General features: G+C 59.5%; 7 protein-coding genes across 8 annotated transcripts; 3 read left to right on the top strand and 4 right to left on the bottom strand.

The window, feature by feature from the left end:
• The first annotated feature begins 638 nt into the window (after positions 1-638).
• Positions 639-3,001, top strand: JDV02_005306 (uncharacterized protein). Its single transcript, XM_047986589.1, has 2 exons — positions 639-1,263; positions 1,343-3,001. Exons 1-2 carry the CDS (start codon positions 909-911, stop codon positions 2,740-2,742), a joined length of 1,755 nt encoding a protein of 584 aa, XP_047842571.1. The 5' UTR covers positions 639-908; the 3' UTR covers positions 2,743-3,001.
• A 121-nt stretch (positions 3,002-3,122) lies between these two features.
• UBP15 (Ubiquitinyl hydrolase 1) lies at positions 3,123-8,565 on the bottom strand. Its single transcript, XM_047986588.1, has 10 exons — positions 7,985-8,565; positions 7,293-7,443; positions 7,079-7,226; positions 6,552-7,011; positions 5,555-6,497; positions 4,850-5,499; positions 4,653-4,792; positions 4,167-4,596; positions 3,671-4,115; positions 3,123-3,609 (listed from the first exon to the last, which is right to left on the bottom strand). The coding sequence occupies exons 1-10, from the start codon at positions 7,985-7,987 to the stop codon at positions 3,500-3,502; spliced, it is 3,480 nt and encodes a 1,159-aa protein (XP_047842570.1). The 5' UTR covers positions 7,988-8,565; the 3' UTR covers positions 3,123-3,499.
• Positions 8,566-10,806: 2,241 nt separating this feature from the next.
• PKP2 (putative protein kinase YGL059W) lies at positions 10,807-12,980 on the top strand. Its single transcript, XM_047986587.1, has 4 exons — positions 10,807-11,161; positions 11,227-11,346; positions 11,403-11,685; positions 11,745-12,980. Exons 1-4 carry the CDS (start codon positions 10,998-11,000, stop codon positions 12,537-12,539), a joined length of 1,362 nt encoding a protein of 453 aa, XP_047842569.1. The 5' UTR covers positions 10,807-10,997; the 3' UTR covers positions 12,540-12,980.
• spn4 (Septin spn4) lies at positions 12,773-14,896 on the bottom strand. The gene is made up of 4 exons (XM_047986586.1): positions 14,582-14,896; positions 14,311-14,473; positions 13,933-14,243; positions 12,773-13,877 (listed from the first exon to the last, which is right to left on the bottom strand). The coding sequence occupies exons 1-4, from the start codon at positions 14,684-14,686 to the stop codon at positions 13,299-13,301; spliced, it is 1,158 nt and encodes a 385-aa protein (XP_047842568.1). The 5' UTR covers positions 14,687-14,896; the 3' UTR covers positions 12,773-13,298.
• Positions 14,897-15,376: 480 nt separating this feature from the next.
• Positions 15,377-18,359, top strand: PWP2 (U3 snoRNP protein). The gene is made up of 3 exons (XM_047986585.1): positions 15,377-15,497; positions 15,557-15,669; positions 15,728-18,359. The coding sequence occupies exons 1-3, from the start codon at positions 15,474-15,476 to the stop codon at positions 18,297-18,299; spliced, it is 2,709 nt and encodes a 902-aa protein (XP_047842567.1). The 5' UTR covers positions 15,377-15,473; the 3' UTR covers positions 18,300-18,359.
• JDV02_005301 (uncharacterized protein) lies at positions 18,358-20,924 on the bottom strand. The gene is made up of 4 exons (XM_047986584.1): positions 20,186-20,924; positions 20,051-20,092; positions 19,187-19,935; positions 18,358-19,055 (listed from the first exon to the last, which is right to left on the bottom strand). Exons 1-4 carry the CDS (start codon positions 20,435-20,437, stop codon positions 18,551-18,553), a joined length of 1,548 nt encoding a protein of 515 aa, XP_047842566.1. The 5' UTR covers positions 20,438-20,924; the 3' UTR covers positions 18,358-18,550.
• A 1,010-nt stretch (positions 20,925-21,934) lies between these two features.
• Positions 21,935-23,557, bottom strand: JDV02_005300 (uncharacterized protein). Of its 2 annotated transcripts, XM_047986582.1 has the most exons (3): positions 23,278-23,557; positions 22,426-23,157; positions 21,935-22,291 (listed from the first exon to the last, which is right to left on the bottom strand). In XM_047986582.1, the coding sequence occupies exons 1-3, from the start codon at positions 23,363-23,365 to the stop codon at positions 22,176-22,178; spliced, it is 936 nt and encodes a 311-aa protein (XP_047842564.1). In that variant the 5' UTR covers positions 23,366-23,557; the 3' UTR covers positions 21,935-22,175. The 2 variants fall into 2 exon arrangements, with proteins under 2 accessions (XP_047842564.1, XP_047842565.1); XM_047986583.1 differs by having other exon boundaries at positions 21,935-23,157.
• Between the last annotated feature and the right edge of the window lie 717 nt (positions 23,558-24,274).

Below are 24,274 nucleotides of genomic sequence, written 5' to 3'. Positions count from 1 at the left end.
CCGGTACACTGATTGTACCGCGCACAGGGGGGGCACAATCCGGCTGGCTGGCGGCCGCATTGCCGTGGCCCCCTGCGATGAAAAGACATGGCGGCAGATGGCGGGGAGAAGCTGGTGGGCTTCCGTCCGTTTTTTGCCAGGGATTTGCACATCTGGGATCGGAGCGACCATCGAGAAGTCGAGCGCGAGAACGTGGGCGGGCGCGCCATGACGTATCAAGGTGCCTTTGCAGACCGGGCCTCACCACCAGGTCATGGTTTACGTTGATGTTCTTGAATGATTGCTGTTCGCCCAGTATCAAGCAAGTTGCAACAGGCGGCTTATTATGTTATCGCCTCGCTGTGTTTGTTTGACTGCATTGTGAGTCTGTCACCATGACCGCGCAAAGCTGGCCCGAACGTTGCCGAGGGCAGCATCTACGGCAGTCCAATTTGCCTTGCCCAAGATACCCTTTTAGGGATCTTAATCCACAGCCCAAAGTGAACGGCAAGGCGTGCGCGGCAGGTCTCAGCCTTGCGGGCAACCGTCCGTCCGTCCATGCGACGCTGCCATGCCTGCAGCAGGCGCACAACCCGACCGTCCAACGTCCGACCCCGGCACCGACGGAGCAGCCAGGCCTCGCATCACGGCCGGCACACCTCGCGCGCACCTGTCATGTCAAACCTGGGGGTAATGGGAACGCCCAAGGCGCGGTGCCACGGGGTTCCTATGACTAAAAGTTGGCGGATTTTTTTCGCCTTTTCGCGAGGCCCCACGGCGTCGGCCCCTCCTTCCGGCAGTCGTCCGCCAAATGGACCTTCCGTCTACAGGTAAGGAAGGTTAGTAGGCAAAGCAGCTTACCGCAGGGTACCACCAAGTACTAAGTACGTATAAGCCGCCCGCCATGCTCTCGTGGACTCGGTCCGTCTATGTCGACGACAAACGCTCACTCTCACCCTCTCACCTTACCAACGGTCCTCGTTTGCCCACCCTGGCGCGCACGATGCCTTGAACCTCGCCGGCCTCGTGTTACAGCAACAGACAGGACAGTCCAAAAAAAAAAAAAAACTCCTGAAAAGAGAGACAAGAGCAACAAAATGGTCCCCCCGCAGGTCGGACACTCCGAGGTCGACGCCGGTCTCCCAGAGTCCCGTGTCCTCATCATCGGCACCGGAGGCACGATATGCATGCAGGATGGCCCCGACGGCCTCGCCCCACGCGGCGGTTTCCTCGAGAGCGCCATGGCCCCGCGACCGACCTTTAACGACATGTCTGGGCCCCGTGGTGAGTTGGAAACCCTCCCCAATCTTTACCTTATCTCGAGGCAACACCCATCACGGACCACTAACTTTTGAATATTCAGTCAAGCTTCAGGCCTACAGACAAGGAGAGCTCCTCAGCATCGACTCTCTCCGCACGCCCCCGACGGCTCATCAGCGCCACATCCGCTATGGCATTCTGGAGTTTGACCCCCTCCTCGACTCCTCCTCCATCTCCGCATGCGACTGGGCCGCCATGGCCTTAGCCGTCCAGGAAAACTACCACCTCTTTGACGGCTTCGTCATCCTCCACGGCACCGACTCCCTAGCCTACACCGCGTCCGCCCTCTCCTTCATGTTCTCCAACCTCGGCAAGCCCGTCATCCTCACTGGCTCACAGGCTCCCATTTTCGCCCTCCAGAGCGACGCCGTCGACAACCTCCTCGGCTCCCTCGTCATCGCCGGCACCTATGTCATCCCCGAGGTCGGTCTCTTCTTCCACCACAAGCTCTACCGTGGCAACCGCACCACAAAGGTCTCCGCCGCCTCCTTCGAGGCCTTTGCCAGCCTAAACTGTGAGCCCCTCGCAAAGGTCAACGGGCTCGGCATCAGCGTAAACTGGCCCCTCGTCCTCCGCCCTACCAGCATCGCCGGCTTCTCTGTCAACCGCCACCTCGACACCACCCACGTCGCCTGCCTGCGCATCTTCCCTGGCATTAAGCCCGAGATGGTTGACGCCGTTCTTCACCTCCCCGACCTGCGCGGTCTCATCCTTGAGACGTTTGGCATGGGCAACGTCCCCGGAGGCGTTGACGGCCGCTTGACCCAGGTCATCAAGGCCGCCGTCGAGCGTGGAGTCATCGTCGTCAACGTCAGCCAGTGTGTGAGCGGCTTCGTCTCCCCCGTGTACGCGCCCGGCACCCAGCTTGGCCGCGTCGGCGTCATCTTCGGCCTCGACCTTACTGCAGAGGCCGCCCTTGCGAAGCTCTCCCACCTGCTCGCCCTGCCCGGCCTCTGCAACAAGGACATTGCCAAGCGCTTCTCCTTGTCCCTGCGTGGCGAGATGACAGAGATCGCCCATCCCACCTTCTCCCACCCCATGGCGCCTCTTGATGCCTCCGCCGTCACCAAACTTACGCCGCAAGAGTCCGCCTTCGCCGCTCTCGGCTATGCCATCCAAAACGAGGAGGTCGCCATCGTCAAGCACCTGCTCGAGGGCGAGGGCAGCCAGCTTCTCAAGACGGCCGACTACGCCGGGAACACGGCCGTCCACCTCGCCGCTGTCTGCGGCAGCACCGAGATCATGCTCGAGCTGCTCAAGCGCGGCGCCAGCGTCCACGAGCGCAATCGCGCCGACAACTCGCCCCTCTTCCTCGCCACCCTGTCGGGCAAAGAGGCTTGCGCGCAGCTCCTCCGCTCCGCCGGCGCGCACCTCTCTGTGGAGGAGATTGAGCGGGGGCCCCTCGCCAAGTATCGGCGTGAGAACCACCAAGATGGTCACTAAACGTCGATGGGCATGGTGCCGAGGGATGGCCTGGAGAATGCTCCCTTGGCAGCCTGTGAGCGCAACTCGACCTTGATGGGACAAGAACGGACCTTGGGAGGTGTCGCGGGTATAGAGACACTTTGCAACAACGACATTAGATACATTCCCTACGTCTTAGCATATCGAAAGCCCGGTGGCGGCTCAGCGTATATGAATCGGACGAGTGATATAGCTCTTTAGTTTGACGTTTAGAAACGAAAGCATATAATCTGTCGCCCCCATATCCTCAAGGGTGGTTCACTGTCGTGCTTCTGCTTAGGTACCCAGCGCTCACTCAACTGTGAACCGCAACGTATCTCGTCGACAGAGGGGCGAAACTCCCTAATCCGCCTCATTCCGTCATAGCGAACGCGCGCTTTTGCATTTATTGCTGGCTCCTCTATTGCGGGGCTGCCGCAACGACTCTCGTTACGTAGGTAGGTAGAAAGAATGTACTTCTATACCAACAAGCTTACATCCCCGCCCATGTCCAGCCCTCCGGCAGCTTTCAGAGCTTTGCTGCACCCGCCTCCGCTCGTCGCCGTCAGCCACGGCCAAGGCCACAGCCGGGCGCGACTACGGCGGGCACCGCCTCACCGCCTTTCTTCATGCAGGAACACGACCCTTATGCCACTGCAAAAGACTCCAGCACCAGCCAGACGCCGATATCATCCAGGCGGGTCGCCCCTTGCGGTCAGGCAACGCTGTGTCCGTCTGCCCCGTCCGTCTGCATAAGCTAACGAAGGAACAGGTCTCCGACACCGTTACGCAGTGACCTCGTTCTATCCGCGTGGTCCAGCCCCAAGAAGTCGTCCTCGGACGAGGTATTGCCGTGGAGCTCGTCGTCTGTTCCATGTACGTTAGCCTTGTGTCGGCTCAGTGTAGGAGCATGCACAGCGTAACTTACCATCATTGATATAAACGGGCTTGGAGTAGTTTGACCGTCGCACAATGGCAAACTTGATCTTCTCGAAGCTCTTGCCCTTGAGACCAGTGCGCTTCTCCAGCCGTTTCTTGGTGTCGGCAAATCTCTCGCCTTCTTTGAGCAAAAACTTGAACGGGATGCCATGAGACCGGTTGACCTCGTTCTGGAAATGGAAGACGTGGATGAACTGATTCTCATCAATACCCACTTCATCCGCGGGGACGCGTTCCGCGTAGATCTGGGTGTAGTCGTTTAGGTTTGAGACGGAGCTGTCTCTCGACGGTTCCCGATAAAACCGATTCGTGCTTGCCTCATAGATCCGGATCGGCCCGCCTTCGGCTTCGTTAGGGAGTTGCGCTTTCTTGATGAGAGCTTGAACTACGTCCTCGACAGTCCCTGTCTTAGGTACTAAGAGGTCAAAGTGATCCTGCCGCACAGTCAGCACACGCATGATGACGCGTCACCCAGGGGAGCTCACCTCTTTGGTGATGCCTTCGCTGAGCCAAGTGAGCTTCACGCTCTTCTTGGTGTCCAGCTCTGCCAGGCTCATCTCCAACACCTCGAAGTAGAAAGCGTCGTTTCGCTGCGTCGAACTGAGCGTGGTTGAGCCCATCGGATTCAGGATCTGCCGCAAGCTCGGGTTGGTCCCTCGTCTCACAGGAGCTTTGGGATTGTTTGTCGTGGCGTTGACCGTCCACAGGCGAATGTGCGTAGCAGGGACCGAGAGATAGCTACCGACACGCTCGGACAAGGTGTCATAGTTGATCTTGGCATTGAGGACAAGGTCGAACGGAGGGTACTGGTCCTGATCGCATCTGGTGGGGTGAGGATGGAACCTAACCGTTCTCCTGTGCTCCAGGAAATCGTAATACTCTCGCGCATCCTCAAAGTACTCGCTAGTACGCAGCCTAATACCGTGTTAGCCTCCGCTGGAGAAGACAGCTTTAAGATGATGACTACGTACGGCTCATGCAGGGACTTTGCAGAATCACCATCCGCCTTCTCAGACGTCCGTTGGAAGCAGATGATGTCGCCATCTTGAAGCTCAGCAACCTTGAGAGACTGCTTGGGTTTCAGTGGCTCAATCATGATCGGTTTGATTTCCTGATGACTCTTGTTAGCCAGGCCCGAGGCGCAACGTAGGGCACGGAAACTCCTTACCTCCCAGAGCAGGAGCTTTTCGTCAGCTGGCAACTTCTCGCCCCAGCCCATCTTCTGCAAGATCAAGGGAACCAGCTCCTCGACCTTCCTTTCCTTGCCAATATAGACATGGCCGACACCCTTGAGAGTTTGCTCGGTGCTGTCGAAATGCTTGAGCAACAGCAAGATCGTGTCGTTCTTGACTACGACGCCGTTGGTTTGGCTCTGGTATGACGGCCAGACGGGCTCACCATCGGCGTTCAATTCCTCGGCAACTTCAGCCCAAACCCGCAAGCTTGTGTCGCGGTGGGCGGCTGAGCGAGTGTAGACCTCTTCAACCGTCGGCCGCAGATCCATAATCGGCTGATCTGGACGGATTGTCTTGTTTTGCCTGTTGACCATGAGCCAAAGTCGGACCTTGCGGGGATCCTGCCCGATGTCCTCTGCAACCAGATTGGTGAACTCTTCCATCGTCATGGTGCGACGGATACGGTAAGAACGTGGCGCTGAAGGGTCGACTTCAGGGTTGGCGTCGAATGCGCAGAGATCCGTGCTTCCATAGTGACGAAATGTCTCGTCAGTAATGACCTTGGCCATCATGTACAAGTGTGCCTCTCGCTGTTCGCGTCGACGAGCTTCTCTCAGCGCATTCTCTTCGTCGAATCGCTCCTCTATCATTGCATATTAGCAATAGACCGATGCCCAAATCGCCAGATGACCACTTACGCAGATGACGGGGAATGTCGTCTTTTGTGACCGGGCATAGGATCTTGTCCACTCTGGTCTGGCGAATGTACACTAACATGTACGCGCTGTTCTGGCGCATGATGGGTGCCTTCTTCTGCAGCGGTGCGCGAGGGTACCCATTTGGCGTCCGATATTCACCGCCATAGTTTTCTTCCATGACCTCCCTTGTCGTCGCTCTCGTGACTTTGTCGTCATCGTACTTGTAGAACCAGCCATCCTTTTCCGGTTTGATAAACGCGTAGTAGTGTCCGGCATTAAGGTCACCGCTGTGGACTAGGACACCGTGCAGCTGATATGTCCAGGCCTCTGACCTATCGGCGTCGTCTGTCAGAAAAGGAGCGGCGTCGAAAACGTCAGGGAACTCGTATCGGTCGTTGATCTTCATCATCATATCCCGTTGAATGTCGTACTCGAAGCGCTTGAGCTGGAGGTGAAGAACATCGGGGAAGCCGGTGAAGATGACGCCCTTGTTGGCGTCCTGGAGCTTGAACTGGTCACCGGCAAAGTATTGGTTCTCGCCGTCCATCTTTTCGACTTGAACGTAGTCTTGGAAACTGTCGCGCAGGTCCCTGTTTCCGCTAACGTTTAACTGGATGTCCCAAAAATCTTCAATGCGGCTCGATTCGTAGTCCACGTTGATGCAAGAAATGTATGTCTTGATCTTGCCGCTGAACATGTGCGACAGGACATTTTCTGCCTTGGTACCTTTCATCTTTTCCTCCATGCGCTCCATGAGCTTGCGGGAGAGTTCCTGGACGTCTTGCTGTTCGAAGATATGCCGGGTCTCCCAACCAAACGACTTGGTCAGCTCATTGGTGCTGACGGCCTGTTCGGAGGTCTGGAGCTGATAAAAGAGTCGCTGGAGAGTATACGCAGAATTCTGCATGCTTTGCTCGTTTTCCGTCGGAATCTCGTACACAGCCTACATAACAATTGTCAGCGCGGACAATGGTGATGGAGTGGGTGCAGTAATTACCTTGCGAAAGGCATTAGTAAAGTACAGCGACTGGAGAAGCGAGTTGAGGTAGCATGTGGCGCCCTGGTTCTTGAGACCAACGTAGCCAGTCTCCTTTTTGGAGTCATAGTTGACGAAATTGTGCCATAGAACGCCGGTCTCGTCCTCGACGAACCGCAAGTATGCGGTGATGTTTGCGGTGTCGTTTTCGCACAACGGACGACTGCCATGCTCCCAGGGAACATTGAACATCCGCCGATGCTCGACGAAACGTGTGAAACCCCAGTCGCCTTCCTCTTTGGTGAAACGATGGTGAGCTGCATGGTGAACGTAGAGGCTAGGGTCGTTGGGGTTCCAGAGCACGAGGGCAAACTGGACGCAGCAGCTCCAATTCTCGGGGATAGCGTTTGTGTCAAAACCGTGCTCAAGATATATGGAGCACTGATCCGTGTTGTTGCCATGAGGGAATAGCAAAATGCGCCTGAAGTTCAAACAAAGTACGTCAGTGGGGAGCCCCACCACCAAGGGCTGCTTTGCTATTTACTTACCAAGGGTTGCCGCCAGCATGGAAGACGGGACCATGTTCCCTCTTGCCGAGACCACGCCAGTTTTCAACCGTCCATGTATGCTCGAAGTCGCCGAGAATCTTGGGTTCGTCCAATAACGGCGGAAGAGCGAGCTCCTTCATTGCTTCGTCTGGGGGAATAGCGTTAGCGGGATCGGCTGCGGTAGTATGACGACGTAGGTATAGGAGTAGCATACGATCGTTGGCCAAAGGCAAGTCCTGGAGCTGCTGATCAGACTCGCCGTTGTCGTCAGGGCTAATTATAGCAACAGGGTCCTTTTCGGGGACATCGCCGACATATTCGTCCGTATCCACCACCATCTCGTTAGGTGAGTCGACGTTGAAGCTCTGTCGGCGCGGGGCACCGTTAGCACGAGGTCGGAACGGTAGAGGGCGGAGCGCAGGGGCCATGGCGAAATCGACGCAGCCGGAGCAAGACGGGCAAGATCAACGCGGAGGGCAAATACTCGTGATTGAGAACAAAGGGCAATGCAAAGGCGACTCCTTACCACGGGGCAGAAGTAGGGAAGAATGACAAATCGAGGGAACTGATGCTCTGCTGAATCAACGCATCGGCCGACCGCACTAGACTAACTCGGCGAGGAAGGCACGGGCAGGTGAAAGCAAGACCGGCAAGGGCGTAACTGTAACAAAACGGAGAGAACGATGGAGGAGAGCGCGGGCGCGACGAGGGGCATGTGCACTTTGCACGAGCATAGAGGCCAAGGCGTACACTTGTAGACGCGTTGCTACTACGTCAAGGAGAGCGCAGCGCAGCTGGTACGTTGGCGCGTTCCACCAGCTGCGCAGGCCGTATAGACGTAGCAACGTTGAAGCAACGAGAAAGTAGAGAAGTGCACGAGATGGAGGAAAGGTGAGGTTTGCTTACCATGGTGGCCGGTTGGTGGCACGGGATGCCCACCAAGATGTGCCGGCAGGAGAGGTGGTCGCGGGCGCCTCAGGCGGGGCTTGCTGCGAACAGCGCCTGGGAAGGATCTCAGTCAGGATCTTGTGGGGGCGCGCCGTGCGAATCGAGATGGCAGTGATGGCCGTGTTGGAGGTGGCGGTGGTGTGGTGATGCGACAAGACGGGAGGCAGGACGAGGTGCCCGGCTGACGAGGTCGAGTTGAGGAACGGGGCCGTTGAGCAAGCCGTGCCGGCGGACGGACGGGACAAGCAAGCAAGGGGGGAGCAAGCGGACAGGCAAAGACTCGCGGGACGGCAGAAAAATTACACAGGCGGATGCCGAGTCTTCCTTGGGCGGCCGTGCCTCGCGTGGTGGTGACGCCGGACGACGAGGCTGCAACTGCGGCGGCGGCGATGCGAGCGTGAGGCGACTGCCAATGGGGACACGCCAAAGAGTGCGGAGCAAAGGATGGGATGTCGATTCCGTTGCTGGCCTCGCAGCCGCTGGTGGTGGTGGTGGTGGTGGTGGTTGGTAATGGTAGTGGTGGTGGCGGACGGGATGTCGACGAGCAAGCCAAGCCAAGCCAAGGTAAGGTAGTCAGCGACGGAGGACGTGGTGGCAGAGGCGGCGGGCCAGACAGTCGAGCTCGATGATACGCGGCGTTCGGTGCCCGCAGTCGCGGCGGGGAGAAAAGCTCGGTACCCTCCCCTCGACGCAACTCAACCGTCTGCGCTGTATCCCCGATGAGACCTCTGCGTCATTAGCTGGATCTGACGTGGGGCTTGCACCTAGACGTCGCGAGTGTTAGTTGGGGACCTAACGGCAAGTAGGAGGATGCGGACGGTTGGCTGTCGCAGCTAATGCACGGTACGCAGCTTCCGACGCCACCACTAACACCATCAAGTCAACTATACACCAGAAAGCGTGCGTCTTGAGTGCCCCGCCACTCATGACGTTCGTTTTTATTTTGCTAGGCGTGCGAGCTTCCGCCAACTCACTTACCAACTGTCGCATACCGCCTGCTTGCACGGGGAGGGAAACGCTACTTGGTGGTCCAACGGAAAATACGGTTGACGTGTTGAGGATTTCAATCGCGTGTTTCTATGGCACGAAGCACATCAAGGCGGCGCGCCGCTGGTGACTTCACACAGCTGTCAAGACTACGTGCAGACGCTCTCACAACGACAAGCTTGCTAACATATGTGGAGTCCACCGAATGCAGGGCATCAAGTACACGCACGACGTGGGGATCTATCAGTACCTGGGAGTTACGGAGCTCTACAAGCTGCTCGATTGCAAGGGCACACAGCTCAGCCAAGATCTGGCCCGTTGCTCGACAAGACGTGAATAGTATTTAGATGCCCTACCCCGTGGCGCAGACATGCGCGCCGCATCACAACTGGCAGTCTCCCGCTGCCACGGGCGTGTGTCTGCATGAGGTAATGCTGCCGTACTTGGTACACACAAGCTGTGCCAGAGCTGTTATGTGGCTCGTGCCATTGGTCAAAGGCCCTTGGCCCTCCCGTCAAGATGTCTTTCTGCACAGCGTGAAATGAGGCACATCTGGGTGTGACTTATGACACGGGCGGTCCCCCATTTCCAGTTTCGTCTCACAAAAGGCAAACAGCCTCTGCTGATAAATCCAACACCACGTAGGCTTCACTTGCGCACCAACTCGTCTACGCTCGACACCGCCCACCTCCCCTCCCCCGAGCAAACAAAAAAAAGATGCTGTAAGCTCTACAAAGTAGATTCTCTCAACCACGCGGACGTGGTCGCCTCGATGTCGGGCGGCCGAACAGGCCGCCGGATCGTGTACGACCGAGGCCCGGCTTCGTGCGTAGTAGTTCCTTGCAGGACGATGGGATGTGGTGGTGTGTCCAGCAGGTCTCGACACCCGTGCATGTTGGACAATATCAGGGCGGCGTGCGGAGGCATGGATGATATGGATGGGACGTTGTAGGCATGTACTGTACGTTCTGTACGTGTGCCGGGAGAAGCACGTGCCAAAACGCCCGGCACTCCGCCGCAGCCGCTGCAGGCCTGGTGTTGGTGCAGCATGCAGCGCTTAGATGCAGCAGCAGGCGGGGGGGGCCAAGTCATCCTGGCATGACGGCCGCAGCCGTGGACGCCCGATTATGAGTCGATATCCCGAGCCGCGGATGTCTTCCGGAGTTTGCACACTGTTCGCGAGGGGAGGGTGGCCTCGGGTTCCTCGACTGCTTCAGCGACTCGTCCGAGGAGCCTCGCGTCTCTCTCTCAAAGGTGAGGTGTGGCATCCCCGTCGCGCAACGTAACTGCGCTGAAGGCGCGGCGAGGCGGGCGCCCTTCCCCAGCTCCTGGGCCACCCCTCCGCGCCGCCCGGTGTGCAGGGTCCCGCTGGAGCGATGGCCGCCTGGGCTGATGACGGGCTGGCAGACTGGGCCGATACCGCCGCCGGTGTGGGGTACTACAGGTAAGGCGTCGATCTGTACCTGGGCATGCTTCGTCTGTACCTCCACTGCCACCGCGGGAGGGACGCGACTTGCAATGGGGACCGGAGCCTGGGCTTGGCTCGGGTGCTGCTGCGAGGTGACCTAACGGGCTTGCGCCAGGCGGGCATACAGGCAGCTAGGGCCATTCCTGCCTACCGCAGTTCTAGGGGAGCTCTCGCTGGCCCCCGTGGAGCCCGCCCTGGAGTGGAGGGCACCTGCAAGTCCGGGTCGGAGCTCGCTGCATGCGACTGGCCCAGCAGCCATTCCTGCATGCTATCCCTCCGTCTTCACCAAGAACCCCTTCCCTCTCCACGCACTTCCCCTCTCTCTCTCGGCCCAGATATCCCCTCTCCGCCCATCCCTAGTCTGTGTCTCGTGTATTGTACGCGGCATTGAGAGTCAGAGAGCGCCGGTTGCTTCACTTTTTTGGAGCGCGCGCCCCCGGCCCCGGCGCACGAGTCGAGTCAGAGGCGGCGCCCACGACAGACAACGTCTCCCTATCTCTATATGGAACCGCGGAGATGTTCTCCATCGCGCTGCGCAGCTCCGGCAGACGATGCAGATTGACCGGATCGCCCGTCCCGGCTGCTGGCCTCGACGCCGTCTACCTCGTGCCTCATCCGGCCTCGCGACAGTGTCGGAGAGCTAGCAACACTGCCTGGCGGCCGGTATCGGTCCTCGACGAGTTCGTCACGACCCTGCCGTCCCTTTACCCCGTGCCACGAGTCCGAGACTGACGCCTTTTGCAAGATGGGTCGCACGAGAAGCTCGTCCGATAAGCTTGCGGCAGCTCATGGTCTTTGGCCGCTCCCTGACCGAGTCGCGCCTCATCAGCTCCGCTAACTACGTCCGCACCGAGCTGCCTGTCAGGTGCGAGCTGTTCTCCCTGCGCTTTCCAATACGAAAAGCTGACGATGGAATGACAGGATAGCACATCGTCTCCGCGACATGCAGCAGCTCCCCTACGTTGTCGTTACGAACCCCCACATAAATGACGTCTATAACCTCTACTACAATGCCTTCGACTGTTTCCGCAAGCTCAAAGAGGTCAAGACCCTCGAGGACAACGACCGCTTATGCGACATCATCGCGCAGAACCTCAAGGGTCACTTGACCGTCATCCCCAAGCTAGCCATGGGGATACTCGAGTGTGGCGGCCTCATGGACCCGAAGGATCTTGACAACTTCATGAATACGATTCTGAGATCGGTGAGTTGGCGGCCCCGCGGAGCCAAGCCAGCCCTTGCGCCGTGCACTGACATCCTCAGCGTATCTCCCGTCGCGTCATCGCCGAACAACACCTCTCTCTCACCGAAACCTTCAATTCGCCCTACTTTTCGCCCGGCGCTAAGCTCTCCGAGTCAGACTTCATTGGTGAGATCTTCATCAAGTGCTCTGCCAAGGAAGTCATCGATCGCTGCGCAAAAGCCGTGACGGCGCTCGCCCGTTCAACAAACGGCCCCGATGCAGCTGTGCCCGATATCCATGTCGTTGGCCACCTCGACGCCAGCTTCCCCTACATTTTGAGCCACATCGAGTACATTGTCGGCGAGCTCCTTCGCAACTCGGTCGAGGCTGTGATTGAGCGCCATCAAAAGACCAACGACCCGGCACCGCCGCCGCCCATCGAAGTCACCATCTGCGAGGCGCAAGAGCACGTCATCTTCCGCATATCCGACCGCGGGGGCGGCATTCCCCGCGAGGAGCTCCCCTACTTATGGTCGTTCAGCAAAGGGCCCCAGAGCCAGAAGCAGCTCGACAACCTGGGCCAGGTGCCCCGTATGGCCGCCACGATGCAGGAACTCCACGTCGAAGACGAGCTCGGCCGCGCTGACCTCAAGACGCCCACCTACCACAGCTCCCTCTCTTCGCTCACCAGCCGGCCGCCCAACCTGCGCCTCGGCATGGGCCTGCCCCTGAGCCGCGTCTACGCCGAGTACTGGGCCGGCAGCCTCAATCTGCACAGCCTCGAGGGGTACGGCGTGGACGCCTTCCTGCAGATCTCGAGGCTGGGCAACAAGAACGAGCAGCTCGCGACGCGCGCCAGCATGGACGCCGTGTGACTAACGCGCTCTATCTCGAAGCCGCCGCGCCTCGGGCGTCCGTGCTTGTATGAAAGCGGGGGCTATGAATGCATTAGGACTTTGTGAGCATTGGGGCAGCATCGCTATGGTAGCACACAGGAGCATACAATTCATTTGTTGGCGACGGAGGGAGGAGGGAAACAGCGTGGTGCTCTTTACATGTCGACTGCCTCCTGTGCAGCGAGGAGTTTGGGGTGGCTTTTGTCATGAATCTAGTCACTAAGTTAGTGTCGCCGGGATGGAACGCTTCAGCCGGGACCAATACACGGTCGAGCGCGTCCCGTCGATTCACAGCCAAGCATTTACATCTGTTTACTGCCGAGACTTGCAGACTCAATTACATTGGCTTTAAGGTACCTGTGGGGGGAAGAAAGGGGCTCGAGTAAAGTGACAAAATAAAATAAGGCTACATGATCAAAAGCTTTCCATCGCGCGTCCCTGCATGTCGGAGTAGGGCCTCACTTTCAGCCCAGCTGGCAGCTCGCATCGCACGGCGCATAAACAAGGGAAGCACGCCTGACATGCTCTGTAGCCACGGCTCACACTGGGCGGCCGAGGCGGCTGGCCGCGAGGCACAGCGCTCCGGCGCCGCAGCAACGGCTGGCGAGAGCACCCGTAATGTATCCTCCATAGTGGTATTCGGGGACCCTCCTGGGTCCAAAATAGAAGCGGCTGGCAAGTGACACAACGGCAAGCTGTGCACCTTCAACAAGGCAAGCCGAAGAGATGGTGCCTGCCTTAGCGACGGCCGTGGCTGCGGACGGCGCTACCTTGCATCGCCTCCAGCTCGCCCTCCAGCTGCTTGATCTGGGCGTGGGTCTGCTCCAGGTCCTTATTGAGGCGATCGCGCTCGGCGATGAGCTTCTGCTCCCACTGTCGGAACCGCTGCTCCTCGATCTTAACCTGCTCGGTGAAGCGCTTTCGCAGAGCCTCCTCCTCCTCCTTGAACTTGGGGTTGTCCAGCTTTCTCGGGCGAGCCTCGCCAAACTTGCGCGTCTCCATCTGCTGGGCGCGGTACGCCTCGTAGTGGAGCTCCTCCGTGGTATGGATGAGGTCGAGCATGTGGGTTCGGATCAGGATGGAGCGGAGCTTCTTGAAGTCGCAGTGATCCTCATTCTCGACCTCGGCAACGCCCCACGAGTACTGGCGGCCCTTGACAATGCGGCCATCACCAGTCTTGACGTCCTTCTCCGAGCCGATAACGGCGAAGGGCATGGCCGCCATCAAGCTGCGGGCGTGCTGAGCGGCAGCCTCGTCGTCCTCTTCAATCGGGGGCTGGTAAATCTTAATGTTCTGAGCCTCGATGACGGAGATGATCTGGAATTGGTTAGCAGCTGTGGGCACGCATACCTGACGCGGACAGAAAGCATACCCTTTGCTTGAACTTGGCCAGATCAGCAGGGCTGAGGGTGTCGGCCTTGGCAATGACGGGGATCAAGTTGACACGCGAGCAGAGCCTCTTCATGACCTCAATGTCGAGGGGCTTGAGGGTGTGGCCGGTGGGGCGGATGAAGTACAGGCAGGCATGGACACGGAGGTCGATCTTATCCTGGCGGCGGGGCTGCTGCTCCTGAAGCATGTACGACTCATGCTGATCGTCAAGAAACTCGATGATGGGCATCCAGGAATCACGGTTGTTGACATAGTCGCCGAAGCCGGGAGTGTCGATGACAGTCAGGCGGACTGCGTGAAGAGACGGGTTGTGGTTAGCCGAGCCTTCACAGCACGCGACGCAGAGTGGCGGGTGTACCCTTGAAGAACTTCTCCTCCAGCTCAGCCTTGGTGATCTCGATCTCGACCGTCTTGTCGACCTGCTTCTGGTGGCGCTTCTTGTGGTCGGCATAGTTCTTGATCGTCGTGGAGAAGAGCGTGTTAATGAAGGTCGTCTTTCCCAGGCCAGACTCGCCAGCAACCTGGTGGGTAGCACGGGTCAGTAACAGGCCACGCGAGGGTAATTAGGATACGCCGCAATGCGAAGAAACCCAGTGCCCAGAGCAGGCAACCGGGAACACTCTTCATACCATGATGGTGAAGCCGGCACCGCGCTTGGCGACAATCTTGTGTCGCTGGTTGGGAAGATTGGCGATGCCAATCGGCGAGGCGCTTTCGGCAGCGGGGGGAGCCATGGCGGGCGAGGATGAGGACGGATGAAGTGAGTCGAAAGTGACGAAAAAAGCTCAACCCGGTGCTTGCGAGTAAAACTGCAAAGGGACGCCTAGAGCCGCTTCGCGAGCCGGATTGATGAAGGCTGTCGGGTTGGCGATGGTGGAGGTTCGGAGCTTGGAAGGTGGTGGTGGATGCACCGTTGGAGAGCAATCGGGGGGCTTCAGGGGAAGATGGGACCATGCCAACCCGAAAGGGGGGGCCTCACCTTGGGGGGGTGGTTTGGCCGTGGCCGCCAATTTGCTGTCCCTTGCCTCGTTGGCTGGCCTGGGGCCGGCGTGGGCCAGTGCGACGGGACACGGGGCAGGAGGGGGTCCCCTTTTTTTCTTCCCAACAGGTCGCCTGGCGCTGCCTGGTGTGTGTGCTGCACTGTGCTGTGCCTGGCGGCGACGGCCTACGATGGATGCCCGCCCGCCCGCCTGCTGCGAGTGCCCAAGGTACCTAGGTACTCCCATGCCATCAAGGCACGAAAGGTTAGTACTTCATACCGACCTAACTCAGGGGAGCCTCCGGGGACCAGAGGGTCGGTGCGCAGGCCGCTTGCCCAATACGGTGTAGCGCACTGGCTCAGGATTAATTATGTGCCGACCCCGCCCAGGCGGCCCCAATTTGCTCTCTTTTGCTGTCTCAAAAAAATTCCACTGGCTCAAGCTTATCGATAAAGAAGAAGCAAGCATCTCGGCCAGAATTTTGGCATCGCATTCGCCGAGTCCCTCCCCCCCGGCGCCGTCAAAGTATCATGGCCAGCAGATGACAATGAAGACCGACTTCAAGGTATGGGCGTAATTGCGCAATCTCCCGGCTCTACTTAGCCCGCTAACACGGCACTCTAGTTCTCGAACTTGCTGGGCACTGTCTACTGCCAGGGCAACCTGCTCTTCAGCCCCGATGGCACCCATCTATTCTCGCCCGTCGGCAACCGGGTGACTGTCTTCAACCTGGTCGAGTAAGTGCTGCGTCGCATGATACATGGACCATGATTGTCTGACACGAAATTACAACAGAAACAAATCATATACACTACCATTTGCGCATCGCAAGAACATCTCCCGACTTGGGCTGACGCCCCGCGGCAACATCCTCCTCACTGTCGACGAAGACGGCCACGCGATCCTCACCAATGTCCCCCGTCGTATAGCCATCTATCACTTCTCTTTCCGATCGCAGGTCACGGCGCTCGCATTTTCCCCATCGGGCAAGCACTTTGCCGTCGGCCTAGGCCGCAAGATTGAAGTCTGGCATGTCCCTTCGACTCCGGACTCCAACGCCGACGGGGAGCTCGACTTTGCTCCCTTTGTCCGCCACCACACTCACACGGGTCACTTTGATACAGTACGACATATTGAATGGTCGAGCGACTCCAGGTTCTTCCTCACAGCCTCCAGAGACCTGACGACGAGGATATGGAGCCTGCACCCCGAGGAAGGCTTCGTGCCGACGGTGCTCTCGGGGCACAAACAAGCGGTCGTCGGCGCATGGTTCACTGCGGATCAGGAGGCGATATACACTGTGAGCAAGGATGGTGCTGTGTTCGAATGGCGCTACGCCAAGCCCATCAAACGTGTCGAGGACGGAGACAAGATGGTGGATGACGATGACGAATCCGACATGCGGTGGAGGATCGTCCAGAAGCACTACTTCATGCAGGGAAGTGCCAACGTCAAGTGCGCCGCCTTCCACCCTGAGTCGAACCTCTTGGTGGCCGGCTTCTCCAACGGCATCTTCGGTCTCTACGAGATGCCAGACTTTAACAACATCCACAAGCTGAGCATCTCACAAAACGACATTGACTTCGTCACAATTAATAAGAGCGGGGAATGGCTAGCTTTTGGCGCCTCGAAACTCGGGCAGTTGCTTGTGTGGGAATGGCAGTCCGAGTCTTACATCCTCAAGCAACAGGGTCATTTTGACTCGATGAACTCGCTCGTCTACGCGCCAGACGGCCAGAGGATCATCACCACTGCCGATGATGGCAAGATCAAAGTCTGGGACATTGAGTCCGGGTTCTGTATTGTCACATTCACGGAGCACACCAGCGGCGTAACGGCTTGCGAGTTCGCCAAAAAGGGAAACGTGCTCTTCACAGCCAGCCTGGACGGCTCGATACGCGCGTGGGACCTCATTCGGTATCGGAACTTCCGCACATTCACGGCGCCCACGCGGCTATCGTTCTCTTGCATGTCTGTTGACCCGAGTGGCGAGGTCGTGGCGGCCGGTTCGTTAGACTCGTTCGACATCCACATCTGGTCTGTCCAAACTGGCCAGCTCCTGGATCAACTGTCTGGGCACGAAGGACCTGTGTCTGCGCTGGCATTCTCGCCCAACGGCAACTCACTTATCAGCGGCAGCTGGGACCGCACGGCCCGGATCTGGTCCATCTTTAACCGGACCCAAACGAGCGAGCCGCTGCAGCTGCAAGCAGACGTGCTGGACATCGCGGTGCGGCCCGACTCGCTGCAGCTGGCCATCTCCACACTGGACGGACAGCTCACGTTCTGGTCGCTTGCCGACGCGGAGCAGGTGGCCGGGCTGGACGGCCGTCGTGACGTCTCTGGCGGGCGAAAGTTCACGGACCGACGGACAGCGGCCAATGTCTCGGGCACCAAGAGCTTTAGCTCGATCCGGTACAGCATGGACGGGAGCTGCCTGCTGGCTGGCGGAAACAGCAAGTACATTTGTTTGTACTCGGTGACGACCATGGTACTGCTCAAGAAGTTCACCGTCAGCGTGAACTTGTCCCTGTCGGGAACGCAAGAGTTCCTCAACAGCAACAGACTGACGGAAGCCGGGCCCATGGACGAGCTAGACGACCAGGGCGAGGCGTCCGACCGCGAGGACCGCATTGACAGGACCCTCCCCGGGTCGAAGCGCGGAGACCCGTCCGCCCGGAAGAAGCTGCCGGCGGTGCGAGTCACAAGCATCGGCTTCTCGCCCTCGGGCTCTTCCTTCTGCGCCGCCTCCACAGAGGGTCTCCTCATCTACAGCCTAGACACGACGCTGCAGTTTGACCCCTTCGACCTCAACATGGAGATCACGCCCGCGTCCACGCTCAACGTGCTCGAGACGGAGCGCGACTACCTCAAGGCGCTGGTCATGGCGTTCCGCCTCAACGAGGCCGGGCTCATCAAGCGCGTGTTCCTCGCCGTGCCGCCGCCGGACATTTCCCTCACGGTGGCCGGCCTGCCGACCGTCTACGTGTCGCGGCTGCTACGCTTCGTCGCCGCGCAAACCGAGGAGTCGCCGCACATGGAGTTTTGCCTCCTATGGATCAAGGCCCTCGTCGACAAGCACGGCGCCTGGCTGACGGCCAACCGCGGCAAGGTTGACGTCGAGCTGCGCGTCGTGTCGCGCGCCGTGGCCAAGATGCGCGACGAGATCCGCCGGCTTGCCGACGACAATGTGTACATGGTCGACTACCTCCTGGCGCAGCCGGGCAAGGGCCTCAAGGGAGGCGCTGCGCGGGGGCTGCTCCAGTCTCGACCTGACGAGGCGATGCTTGACCTGGGCGTTGATGGAAACGTAGGTTCAGGCGGGGAGTCGGACGACGGTGACGGTGAGTGGGTTGGGCTAGACTAACGGGCTAGGTGTTGTCCATATAGAAAGCAATGTAGCATCTGCAAATACCCAAAACATGGTTGCATTTCCGTTGTCACATGTGCGCCACAGTGCCTTTACCCTGCTTTGCGTGCGCGATGCGGCCTGGCCTGTCGCAAATTCAGCCAACGTTACCGACACCGCCCGCTCCCAATGCCCGCAGCGGTTGGGAGAGTGGCCTCGCGCAGTGCGCACGCTTTCCTGCTGCGGGGGGGAAAGGAGGGTGGATGCCCTTACTCGTACTTGGGCATGCCCTCCCACGCCTGTTCGAAACCCGCCGAGCGCACCCACTCGTACTCGTCGCCCTCGACGCTCGCGAGCAGCATATACATGACCTTGGTCCACGCCTCGTCGCCCTCGATCCTCATCCAGGGCTTGCCCTTGCCCTCGTAGGGCCGCGACGCCTGCTGCGCGAGGAGCAGCGCGCGGGCGGCCTTGATGGTGTGCCCGTCGTCGACGACGTCGTGGAAGCGCGGGAGCAGGTCGCGCGCGGCCGCCACCGCCGCCGGAGCCGGAGTCGGGCCGTCGGACTTGTCGTCGCCCGCCTTGGGGGAACGTTGGTGGTAGCGATAGGAGGCAAGGGCGTCGGCGAGGCGCAGGGGGGGGCTGCCGCGGGCGAGGTACTCGAGCGCGTCGACGCGCAGCTTCCACTCGAGGAGGCGGACGCGGGCGGCCTCGGGGATCCAGTCGGAGTGGCGGTCGAGTAACAGGAAGAAGGGCGCGGATGTGAGGTGGTGGCTGTGGGGGTGGGTGGGATTCAGGTCGTCAGCCGGCAGGCAGGTTTAACACGGCATGGCGCGACAAAGATGAGGAACCATCACCAAGATGGGGTGAAGATGGGGTGAAGGCAAAGGGGGGGAGGCACGTACATGAGAAAAAAGTCAAACTTGGGAATGTAGGGCGGGTTCCATGCCGCGCCGGCGGCGATGTAGGCGGCCGTATGGATCATCTCGACGGTCCGCTCCCCGACGTCTTCCGGCCGCACGCGGATCTGCGCCAGCAGCGCCACGGCCTCGTCGGGGGCGCGGACCATGACGCCGTCGTAGATCCTGTTGGGGTCCTCCCAGCGCGCGCTGGAGGCCAGCTTGGGGCTCTCGCGGCGCGCCGACTCGCACATTTCAGCCACGGAGCGCTGCTGCTGCTGCGGCTCGTCTGCAGCGGCGGCGGCTTCGTCGACGCGCCAGAGGAACGCGCCGAGACGGTCCTCGTGCACGGCCGCCTGGGCCAGCCCCTCGGCGACAATGGCGGGCTGCTCCCACTCTACGCCGTACAGGAGCTGGATCATGGGGTGCAGGAAGCCCGCGAACAGGCGGCCCAGCATGTCGCGGGCCTTGGGCGTCGTGCCGCCATCGTCGTCGTCAAAGAGGAACTCGGCCACGACGGCCTTCCAGCCGCGCCTGTCGATCTCGCCCTGGAAGAACTTGAGAAAGTCCGGGTAGTGCCTCCCCTTGCCGAGGTACTTGTGGGCGTGGGCGTCCCAGCCGGACTGTAGGTCGGCGAGGGCGGTCGGGTGCGGGTCCATGGCCTTGATCTGGTACGACTTGTTCTTGTCGTAGGCGGTCTGTAGGAGGGATGGGCTGCCGCCGGTGCTGTAGAGGGTGAGGAGCTGGTGAAGGATCTGCCCGAGAGTCAAGTCAGTCAGTCAGTCAGTCAACCCTCCCGGTTTCCTTTGCCGCCACTACCGCTCCATCTACGAGTCTTCGGGTGTTTATATATTCTCACGCGCCGCGTACATGATTATGAAAGCCCGAGGCGTTGAAGAAGACGTGATGATTCTGCAGCCGGCACAGTTAGTCTCCGGTGGCCGCTCTCATTTTTGCAAGTTGAAAGCTGCAGTCATTACAGCTGCAGCGTTCCACTGGACGCACCTCGAGGTCCCTCTGCAGCAGCTCGGTGACCTTGTCCGCGGCCTCCTGGGTCTGCTCGGCGCCCTTCCACAGGCCCGTGTCCCGCGCGGGGACCTGGATCTGGTATGCGGTGGCCATGCTGGCGAGGATGTCGGTACGGATGGAGTAATAGGCTCTCTGGTGCTGGTGCTGGTGCTGGTGCTGCTGGTGTTGATTCGTTGGTGTCAGGTGTCTACGCGCGGCTGGCAGTGTCGAGCGCGCAATCCGTCGCATGGGATACGGATAGCTGGACGACGGTGGTGAGGATGATGAGGGATGAAGTGGATGATGATGGTGGTGGTGGTATCTGTCCGCTTGCCGCTGGCCTGCTGTGTCGGTCGGCACAAATGCGAGCTGAGACGCCCCATTGACAAGCCGGCCTCTTTTATAGGTAGGCGATGTGTGTGTGTGCGCGCGCGGCGCGGCCGACTCTCACGCTATGGTACTATTCGCCGACCTTCGTGTTGCTGCTGCTGCTGCTGCCATGCACGCCTGGCTGGCTGCTCGCTTCAGCAAGAGGACACGAAAGCAGATGCAGTTCCGTGCCGCCGTCACGCCAACGACATGGCGACCCTCACTCACCACCGGCGTAGTTTCCTGCGACGCTGACAAATAATTGCAACAGCAGCAAGCAGCCGTGGCCGCATTTGCGTCGTCGCAGAGCTTCGGATATCCGAGAGGCGCGCGCCACCTCCACATGCGCACAGGATAAGTAGGTAACGTACTTCGTACGTACTGAGGTAGGCAAGGTTCGATTGCAAAGCGCGGCGACGACATTGGCCAGTGGCCAAGAGCGGCAAACAGGGCTCGGCTTCGGTCGGTGGGTGGCTTGCCCCCCTGCTACCTACCCCAGATTTAGTATTACCTACCACACAGGCGGGGGCGTGTGACATCAGTGATGACTTACATTACATTAGTAGCACCAAGGTTGACTAACTAACGGATAATAAGGTAATCGTCCCTCCGCGCTGGCGATGAGAGAGGTGCACCCTCACAACCTCACTCCGCTAGCCACATGTGGTGCGACCCAGCGAGCCAGACCAGAGGAACGGCAGCCACGCAAGTTGCGTCGTCGTTGAATGCAGGTAATAATGGAAGTACGTAGTAATACAGTACTGTAGTAAGTCCGTGGTGCTTTGGTGTCTCCACGTGGCCATTGTCCGCCCAAGCGCCCGCCGTGCGAGGTCCCGCGATTGATAATGGCTAGCACACCCCCCACACCACCAGGACCCCCTCCCTTCTCCCTCGCATCGTCTTGGGAGGCACGGACGCACCGGCCGTTGCCAACGCGGTCGTGTCACTACGTACTGCAGTACGTACCTGATGTGCTTCGTCGTACGACTCATCTCCGTTCCGCGAGGTGCTCGGAGTGCCGACGGGCTCGGGAGAGACATGCCTGCCTGCGATGCGGGAGTCGCGGATGGATGCAGTCATAAAATAAACCCGGGTGTGGATGAGATCCGCGGCCGGCATCGCAGCTACCAACTTACGTACCTTATATCCTCACGCACCACGGCGCATGCACGAATGCCGCCAACGTCCTGTCGTCAGTCCTCGGCCGGGCGGGCCGGACGGCACTTGCACAGCAGCTTGATATCTTTATCGGTGCACGGACGGGCCTGGATGCTGCTGGCCAACAAAGTCACGTCACAGTGCACACAGTTGCTCACCAGTAACGGCCTCTCCACAGGACAAACGGTCCTGCTGAGATGTATGTAGGCCTACAGTAGACTACCTCATCAAATCCTGCATTCATAAACTTTTTCATGTCCGGTTGTCGGTACATGGTTCTACCTATCACGCCGTCATAACCAGTCGCCGCCGGGGAAAAAAAGGACAGGGCAAGCGTCAACTCAGACTGGGGCGCAAGTCACCGACGGCACCATGCCCTCTTCAGGGCCGTCGCCCTGGCGCACAAGGTCCGCCGACGTCCTCCCTCGTAGACCGCCGCCTCTCCATGAGCTCCGGCAGCCTAAGCCTTGCGCTTCTTCTGCGGGGGCTTCTCCGCGCCGTCGGCCTCCTCCATCTCCTCGTCGTCATCCGATTCAAAGTCCATGTCGCTCAAGGCGTCCTGCTCCTGCGCTTGGACTGTGCGGGCGGGCGTTAGCAGCCGGGCTTTTCTCGGACTCTTGGTTTTTACTCCTCCTCCTCGTCCTCCCACTCGTCCTCCTCGCCGTGCTCCGACCCGCCGCAGCTCTCGCATTGTTCGGAGAAGAACTCACTGAAGTACTTGATGGCGCCCGGCCACAGGTCCTCGGCGATGCACACCGCCAGGTCGTCGGCCGTGGGGAAAATCTCCAGCTCGTACTCGTCGTCGTCATCCTCCTCGTCTTCGTCCTCGTCCTCCTTGACCTCGACCTCCTTGCCCTCCTTGCGCGCCTTGCGCTTCTCCTGGGACTCCTTGACGGCCTCGCGGCTCTCCTCGGCCGTGATGTTGCGCCCGCGGAAGCCGAAGAAAGAGAAGAAGCTGGTGCCGCCGATGCCCGTGTTCTCGAGGAGCTCGCGCAGCTTCTTCTTGGCCTCCGTCTCCTCCTGCGCCTTGCCGGCCTTGTCGTCCTCGTAGATCTTCTTGACCAGGGCCAGCGCGCCGCCAGTCAGGTCCTTGTCGGCCGACTTCCACTTGATGTCGACGGGCTCCGACACGAGGCCGGCCCAGCCGTCCTTGGCCTCGCGCCACCAAAACTTCTTCTCGAGCTTCGTGTTCTCGAAGTGCTCGTTCTCGGAGAACTCAAACGTGATGGCAAGGCTGCGGGGGTCGCCCTCGGGCAGCTCGAAGCGCTCGACCGACAGCGATTTGAGCGCGCCCATCAGGAGCGTCGAGTCGGTGGGCTGGATGTACTCGTCAATCTCAGGCGGCGACTGCTCGAACACGAGGGGCCAGAAGTTGGGGATCTGAGCCACAACCTTCTCGCGCTTGGCGTAGAGGTCCTTGGACAGCTTGGCCTGCTGGCGCACTGGAGGTCGTGTCAGCTGTCTGTGTCTGTCTACCGGTCTGACCATGAGACGCCCAGCAAGGTTGAACCCGCGGGTTCACAAATGCGCCAGGCGAACGCGGGGTTTGGAGGTGAACTTACGCAGCTCCAGCTCAACATCCTCGAAATCCTCCTCGAGGTCCTCGAGCTGCTCGTAGGAGACGGAAATGTCGAGATCCTTGGCCGACATGGTTGCGGTATTACTGTGAGTAGGAGAGGGAGTTTGTGTGGAAGTTTGCGGTGTGCAGGGTGCAAGGGAGAGAAGTTGGCGGGAACGGATGGGGAAAATCTTTATAAGTGATGATGCCCGCCACTGGAGCTTGACGGCGGCTACGTGCACAAAAACAAACACAGAATTTTTCCCGGCGCCCCAGTTAAAAATGCTTGGGGGGGGAGACAAGGCGGTCGGCGTTGCTACCCAAGATCTACTGAACAGGTACTCGGTACCAATTTTTTTTCGGACAGCACCCGCGGCGGCAGCAACAAGAGAGCTTGCGAGAGCTGGCGGGGGACCTGCTGAACAGGGGAGGAAAATTATTTCGTTGCGGCACTTTTTGGTGGGGTTGATGTCATTGGATCCAGTAGGACCCCTGTTTTGTTCGCAGCTTCGTGGTGACTTTTTTAGAGGGGCAGAGGGGGCGCCCCCGGTGCCTGTTTGGGCAGCCCTTGGGGGGTCGGGAGTGCAGGTTCCCACTCGACCGCCACGCACGGCGGTTCCTGTGATCCCCTGGATTGGATCGTGCGTTGGGGGCCGCCGGGTAGCGGATCGATGGTTCCAGCGTGCTCTTTGCAGACGGGGCGCATGACGGAATGGGGCCCGGGCGCGGTTGCGGTGATGCAGGTACGGTAAACTATACTAGTAGCTGAGGTCCTGGTAAGGGGCCTATCTAGGTGTCTTACCATCGTGAGGTAGTCGTAGCGGGTCGCCTGGACTCGACGTTGGGCTCTACAGTGCCCGTTGAACAAAGCTTAAGGTAACTTCCCAAAGTTACTACTAAACGGAGCGCACACTGCCGGCTGGCCAAGCCCCCCCCTTGCCAATGCGGCGTACGGTGCGGCGCATTCCGTTACCCAAATTTCACACGGAGACAGTCCAGTT

Source organism: Purpureocillium takamizusanense, chromosome 4 (assembly GCF_022605165.1).
Source record: "Purpureocillium takamizusanense chromosome 4, complete sequence".
NCBI classification, from domain to species: domain Eukaryota; kingdom Fungi; phylum Ascomycota; class Sordariomycetes; order Hypocreales; family Ophiocordycipitaceae; genus Purpureocillium; species Purpureocillium takamizusanense.
This window is presented reverse-complemented; position numbering and strand designations above follow the sequence as displayed.

What these genes read in the sequence shown, in the direction of transcription:
- PWP2 (XM_047986585.1), top strand. Translation starts at nt 15,474, where the DNA reads ATGACAATGAAGACCGACTTCAAG. An exon ending in CAATGAAGACCGACTTCAAG is followed by an intron (nt 15,498 to 15,556) that starts GTATGGGCGTAA and finishes ACGGCACTCTAG; the next exon opens with TTCTCGAACTTGCTGGGCAC. An exon ending in ACTGTCTTCAACCTGGTCGA is followed by an intron (nt 15,670 to 15,727) that starts GTAAGTGCTGCG and finishes AAATTACAACAG; the next exon opens with AAACAAATCATATACACTAC.
- PKP2 (XM_047986587.1), top strand. Translation starts at nt 10,998, where the DNA reads ATGTTCTCCATCGCGCTGCGCAGCTCCGGCAGACGATGCAGATTGACC. An exon ending in CGCACCGAGCTGCCTGTCAG is followed by an intron (nt 11,347 to 11,402) that starts GTGCGAGCTGTT and finishes ATGGAATGACAG; the next exon opens with GATAGCACATCGTCTCCGCG. An exon ending in TGAATACGATTCTGAGATCG is followed by an intron (nt 11,686 to 11,744) that starts GTGAGTTGGCGG and finishes TGACATCCTCAG; the next exon opens with CGTATCTCCCGTCGCGTCAT.
- JDV02_005301 (XM_047986584.1), bottom strand. Translation starts at nt 20,437, where the DNA reads ATGCGACGGATTGCGCGCTCGACACTGCCAGCCGCGCGTAGACACCTG. An exon ending in CCTCGGGCTTTCATAATCAT is followed by an intron (nt 19,936 to 20,050) that starts GTACGCGGCGCG and finishes ACTCTCGGGCAG; the next exon opens with ATCCTTCACCAGCTCCTCAC. An exon ending in AAGTTTGACTTTTTTCTCAT is followed by an intron (nt 19,056 to 19,186) that starts GTACGTGCCTCC and finishes CCACCCCCACAG; the next exon opens with CCACCACCTCACATCCGCGC.
- JDV02_005306 (XM_047986589.1), top strand. Translation starts at nt 909, where the DNA reads ATGTCGACGACAAACGCTCACTCTCACCCTCTCACCTTACCAACGGTC. An exon ending in CGACATGTCTGGGCCCCGTG is followed by an intron (nt 1,264 to 1,342) that starts GTGAGTTGGAAA and finishes TTGAATATTCAG; the next exon opens with TCAAGCTTCAGGCCTACAGA.
- JDV02_005300 (XM_047986582.1), bottom strand. Translation starts at nt 23,365, where the DNA reads ATGTCGGCCAAGGATCTCGACATTTCCGTCTCCTACGAGCAGCTCGAG. An exon ending in GGATGTTGAGCTGGAGCTGC is followed by an intron (nt 23,158 to 23,277) that starts GTAAGTTCACCT and finishes CACGACCTCCAG; the next exon opens with TGCGCCAGCAGGCCAAGCTG. An exon ending in GGGCGCCATCAAGTACTTCA is followed by an intron (nt 22,292 to 22,425) that starts GTGAGTTCTTCT and finishes CCGCCCGCACAG; the next exon opens with TCCAAGCGCAGGAGCAGGAC.
- UBP15 (XM_047986588.1), bottom strand. An exon ending in CTTGCCTTTGGCCAACGATC is followed by an intron (nt 7,227 to 7,292) that starts GTATGCTACTCC and finishes CTATTCCCCCAG; the next exon opens with ACGAAGCAATGAAGGAGCTC. An exon ending in CATGCTGGCGGCAACCCTTG is followed by an intron (nt 7,012 to 7,078) that starts GTAAGTAAATAG and finishes TTTGAACTTCAG; the next exon opens with GCGCATTTTGCTATTCCCTC.
- spn4 (XM_047986586.1), bottom strand. Translation starts at nt 14,686, where the DNA reads ATGGCTCCCCCCGCTGCCGAAAGCGCCTCGCCGATTGGCATCGCCAAT. An exon ending in GGAGGAGAAGTTCTTCAAGG is followed by an intron (nt 14,244 to 14,310) that starts GTACACCCGCCA and finishes CTCTTCACGCAG; the next exon opens with TCCGCCTGACTGTCATCGAC. An exon ending in TGGCCAAGTTCAAGCAAAGG is followed by an intron (nt 13,878 to 13,932) that starts GTATGCTTTCTG and finishes AACCAATTCCAG; the next exon opens with ATCATCTCCGTCATCGAGGC.